The sequence below is a fragment of the Myotis brandtii genome, unplaced genomic scaffold (assembly GCF_000412655.1).
Source record: "Myotis brandtii unplaced genomic scaffold, ASM41265v1 scaffold1852, whole genome shotgun sequence".
Classification (NCBI taxonomy): Eukaryota; Metazoa; Chordata; class Mammalia; order Chiroptera; family Vespertilionidae; genus Myotis; species Myotis brandtii.
This window is the reverse complement of record NW_005356876.1, coordinates 36,874-42,237: the sequence shown is the minus strand read 5'-3', so window position 1 is coordinate 42,237 and position 5,364 is coordinate 36,874. Positions and strand designations below refer to the sequence as shown.

The 5,364-nt window shown below is 41.0% G+C and overlaps 1 protein-coding gene across 1 annotated transcript in view; it reads left to right on the top strand.

Moving 5' to 3' along the window:
- The window catches only part of LOC102261946 (guanylate-binding protein 1), a 41,348-nt gene extending 36,609 nt beyond the window's left edge, over positions 1–4,739 (top strand). Inside the window, exons 8-12 of the mRNA XM_005864104.2 lie at positions 815–1,095; positions 1,900–2,112; positions 2,513–2,615; positions 2,855–3,048; positions 4,303–4,739. Of these exons, the coding sequence (XP_005864166.1) occupies positions 815–1,095; positions 1,900–2,112; positions 2,513–2,615; positions 2,855–3,048; positions 4,303–4,416 (905 nt within the window). The 3' untranslated portion in view covers positions 4,417–4,739. The remainder of the gene's footprint in view (positions 1–814; positions 1,096–1,899; positions 2,113–2,512; positions 2,616–2,854; positions 3,049–4,302) is intronic.
- The last annotated feature ends 625 nt before the right edge of the window (positions 4,740–5,364 follow it).

Sequence of the window (5,364 nt, the reverse complement as noted above, 5' to 3'; positions counted from 1 at the left end):
GAGAGAGAGAGAGAGAGAGAAACATCGATGTGAGAGAGAAACATTAATCAGTTGCCTCCCTCATGTGCCCCAAATGGGGATTGAACCCACAACCTAGGTGTGTGCCCTCACCAGGAATCAAACCCACAACTTTTTGGTGCATGGGATGATGCTCCAACCAACAGAGCCACCTGGCCAGAGCAGAGGACTTCTTTTTAATTATTTCACAAATATTGATTTTATAAATGCTTACCATGGACAAGAACTGATGATAGAGACATAAATGAGAGGTGCATTTCCTATCCTAAAGGTGCTTAGGGGTAAAGTACACGCACTCAATAAACACAGGTCTATGGTGTCTAGAACAGAGGTTCTCACCCTTTGATATGTATCCATATCACTCAAGGATCTCGCCAGAGAAGAATTTATTTATTTTTTATATTTTATTGATTTTTTACAGAGAGGAAGGGAGAGGGATAGAGAGTTAGAAACATCGATGAGAGAGAAACATCGACCAGCTGCCTCCAGCACACCTCCCACTGGGGATGTGCCTGTAACCCAGGTACATGCCCTTGACCGGAATCGAACCTGGGACCTTTCAGTCCGCAGGCCGACGCTCTATCCACTGAGCCAAACCGGTTTGGCCAGAGAAGAATTTAATTCAGTTGATCTGGAGCAGAGGTTGAGAGTCTGCATTTCTAGTAAACTTCTAGGAGATGCGAAGGACACCGATGCTGTGACCAAATGAGTGTTGAGAGATATCATCAGATTTATAGTGGATGGTCTGTTTCCTCACCCCATCTACAGCAAACATTATTTTTTTCTCTATTTGTAGGGCTGGAGACTCTGGTGCTGACCTATGTCGATGCCATCAGTAGTGGAGACCTGCCCTGCATGGAGAATGCAGTCCTGGCCTTGGCCCAGATAGAGAACTCGGCTGCAGTGCAAAAGGCCATGACTCACTATGACCAGCAGATGGCCCAGAAGGTTCAGCTGCCCACAGAAACCCTCCAAGAGCTCCTGGACCTGCACATGGCCAGTGAGAAAGAGGCCATTGAAGTCTTCACGAAGAATTCCTTCAAGGACGTAGACCAATTATTTCAAAAGGAATTAGCGGTAATTTTTTTCTTATGTTTATATGGATTAGGGTCTCAGAAAGCAAAGTACTACCAGAAAATAAAATGGATATTTATCATGAAAGTAAGAATTCTTACTAGACTTCAAAATGACAAAACCACTTTTTATCATTATTATAGTAAGAAGAACCAATTTTATTATGATTGACTTAAAGTCTGAACATTTTTTCCTGTCATGCATAAACTAATACTCTTTCTCATAATTTAATAAAATAAATGCAGGTAACAATCAAAGCTTTTCATCAGGTTACATGCTTGCTGTTATCAGACCAATTTCATATTATAGCCAAAAGCAAAGAAAGATGTAGTCTTAGTTATCTTGAGCAGGCTTACATTGAGCCACATTTTTTCTATATACAATCGCTGGTCCAAATGGAAAACCAGAAGTTTCTTTCTAAAGGTGTATTTGTGGGACTAGAGAACCTAGTGATGACCTATGTCAATGCCATCAGCAGTGGGGACCTGCCCTACATAGAGAACACAGTCGTGGCCTTGGCCCAGATAGAGAAGTCGGCTGCATTGCAAAAGGCCATGGCCCACCATGACCCGCAGATGGGTAGCATCAATGCTAACATAAAGCCAGCAATCTCTGCTATGAACTTCACCTCCAAGGAGAAAGGGTCTTCAACAGAAAGACAGGATCAGGAGGAAGGATGTGGTCCTGCTGAGGTGCCTGTAAGTTTTTACAGGGTCACAGACTGGTTTTTGAGAAGCCTTTCCAAAATGCTGAGGTCAAGCTAACATTTTCTCTGTACTCTTTCTACGTCCTATTTTCACATTAAAGGACCAGCTAGCAATAAGGCGAGATCACTTTTGTAATGAGAATATGAAGGCATCATCAGATCGCTGCTCAGCTTTACTTAAGGAGATCTTCCATTCTTTAGAAGAAGATATAAAGCAGGGGGTTTATTCTATACCAGGAGGATATCATCTCTTAATGCAGACTATGAACGAGCTGAAGAAAAAGTATTTTCAAGAACCCAGGAAGGGAATACAGGTAACCAGCATTTATCTGTCTCTGTTTCTCCCCTCAACCCCACACTTCCCTTCTTCCCAGTCTCCCTCCACCTCCTTTCCTTGGATATGCTCTCTCCAGGATGGCTTCATTCCTCACCCCATATGGGACCACAGCACCTACAGCCCCAGAAGTAGAGCCCTCACTCAGAGAACAGGGACTCTCAATCTATATTTATATCAATCTCTTACAAAGGTTTCTGCTTCATAGGGTGCCAGGCTTGGCCAACCTGGAGCATGTGCCCACCCTGTGACAGGGGCCCCTTGACCAGCACAAGGACCAGGGCCAAGCAAACAATTCCTACAGGCAAAGATGGTGGGCAAACAGGAATAAGCGCTTCTTGCGATTTCCTGTTATTAATGCCATTTTCTCTGGGTCCTAGAGTGAAGAAGTTCTTCACGCATACCTGAGCTCCAAGGAGTCTGTGATTGATGCAATTCTACATACAGACCAGACTCTCACAGAAAAGGAAAAGGAGATCGAAGGTGAGGAGCAAGTCAAGAGACTAGATAGCCTCAACAGCTTTTAAAAGTTTAAATAATTTGGCTTGGAGAATCTGGGGTCCTTAAACAAGAGCCAGATGAGCAAAGATGCCTATTACTAGCCAAAGTCAGTCCCAGTGGGGCAAATGCAGTCAACAGCAACAATGAGAGGAAAGTTCACAAAGAAGAAAAAGCAAGGTATTCACCCACATGAATTTGTCTTCTTCCTTTCCTCCTGGCAGTGCAACGTGTGGTAGCTGAATCTGCAGAGGCTGCAGCAAAAATGCTGGAGGAAATGCAAAAGGAGAATCAGCAGATGATGGAGGTGAAAGAAAAGAGTTTCCAGGAACATCTGAAACAATTGACTGAGAAGGGGGAGAAGGAGAGGGCCCAATTAATGGCAGAGCATGAGAGGGCTCTGTCTCTTAAACTTCAGGTATGTAATGGCATCACTTTGAGGTTTCTCTTTTTCTGTTTTCTCTCTACTCTTCCTGAGTTGTTTGTGTGTCTGTTAGAACACGAAACCTGGAAGGACCTTGCTTGCCCCCTTGTACCTTTTGATCCCTGTCTGTCTGCCTGACTTGGAGCCTGCCTATGTCTGGTTATTAAAAAATATATATATTCCTTTATCTCACATCCAGTCCTTCATCAGTACATTCTTCAATCAATGGTAGCCATTATCTTCCAGGCATTGCAAATATGTCTTATCTGTATCTCTTGCTTAATATTATATGAAGCAAGAATTTCTGTGTACCTATAGCTTAGGAGAAGAAACAGAGGTTCAGAAAAGATGAGGTTTTATAGGGTCACACAGATCGGTAAGATATCTGAACAACCCTCAAATTTAGAGGAATCTACAATCCCTTCTAAGAGAACCTTTATGAGCAGAAAGACTCCTTGCCTCTCACACCTGTGTCTGCCACTCCTGACTGTTTGCTATGCCCTACGTCTAGTTTGTGTAGTGGGTTATGTGCCGAAATCCTGTGTGGACAGTTAGGGGCCTTGATGTCCTTACTTATACCCTGCTATTCTTGCCACCAAGTTGTGGAGGCTTAAATCAAATTCCCTGATCTAAGATTCAGACACTTCCTTAGATTTTGAAAATTTTTTATTTCTGTCATGTGTGTGTATATAAAAGTCTGTGTATAGGTGTGTGTGTGTGTGTGTGTGTGTGTGTGTGTGTGTGTGTGTAAAAGAATCTATAAGATTTGAAAACAAACATATGACTAAGATTGCCCACATATGTTGTAATGGGACTTATAATTTAAGTTTGTCACTATATAAAAAGGTATAAGCCAAAATTTCTCTCAGTTATAGGAAGCTCAAGAAAAGCAATCATAGCCCTGGCTGGTTTGGCTCAGTGGATAGAGCGTCGGCCTGCGGACTGAGGGGTCCCAGGTTCGATTCCGGTCAAGGGCATGTACCGGATTGCGGCATGTTGTATAGGATTAATGGGACTTATAATTTAATTTTATCACTATATTAGAAGGTATAAGCCAAAATCACTCTTAGCTAAAGGAAGCTCAAGAAAAGCAATCATGCAGCTAGGATGTCCAAGAGAAAGTATAATGAATATTTATGGTAGAGAAAATTTCAAGAAGAAATTAAATACTAAGAATGTGGATACTAGCTAGAAGTTGAGATTTGCTTACTGCTGTACTTTATTTACTCTTTATTTGTCCCTTTTTAGGAACAGACCATGTTACTAAAGGAAGGATTCCAAGATGAGAGCAGACAACTTCAGAGAGAAATAAAGGATCTCAAGTATAAAATGGAAAGAAGGAACAGTTGTATCTTAATCTAAAGACCTTAGGCAAAGAGCTTCCCTGGTCACTCTACCCAAGGCATAACTAAAACAGTTTTAGAATCTGGAAAAATGTCACAACTTGAGAAAAAGTGAGCTTCTTTAAGCTGATAAAAGAAATCTACAAAAAACCCTTCACCTAACGTACTTAATGATGAAAAACAGAAAGCTTTGCCCCTAACACAGGAATAAAGCAAGGATGTGCAGTCTCCCCACTCCTGTTAAACAGTATAATGAAAGGCTTCCTACAATATGGCAAAAAGGAAGGAAGGAGGGAAGGAAGGAAGGAAGGAAGGAAGGAAGGAAGGAAGGAAGGAAGAAAGAAAGAAAGAAAGAAAGAAAGAAAGAAAGAAAGAAAGAAAGAAAGAAAGAAAGAAAGGAAACTGCCTTTATTCTCACACACTTTGATTATCCACATAGAAAAATCCCTGGGAATCTGCAACAAAAGCACAAAACAGCAACAACGAAAACTCTTGGGACAACTTTGTAAGTTTAAAAATGTAAGATTCAAGGTCAATTCACAAAAATCCACTTTCAACTGTATTTTTATATAAAAGCAATGGACTATTGCAAACCAAAAATTACAAAACAATACCACTTACAATAGCTGTTTTTTTAAAAAAAATGGAATACTTCTGTAGAAATATAACTAAACACGCACACAATCTTCTATGCTGAAAAACATTCTAAGACCAAGAGATTATGGGGTCGATCATGATGTATGAATTTCCTTAGATTCCTACTCCACTGTTGTTTTTGTGATGTTCCTTTTACACATTATAGAGAAGAAGGTTCAAGACCCTTATTATTAGAGCTATGCCTGACAAAAGCATATACCTAGTATTTGTTAAGTTTCCCTGAGCACTAAAAATATGTCAATTGTGGGGGGCAGAGGTGGTATGGAGGGGGTGAATGGAAAAAAGGGGGCTAGCTGTAATACTATTCTAT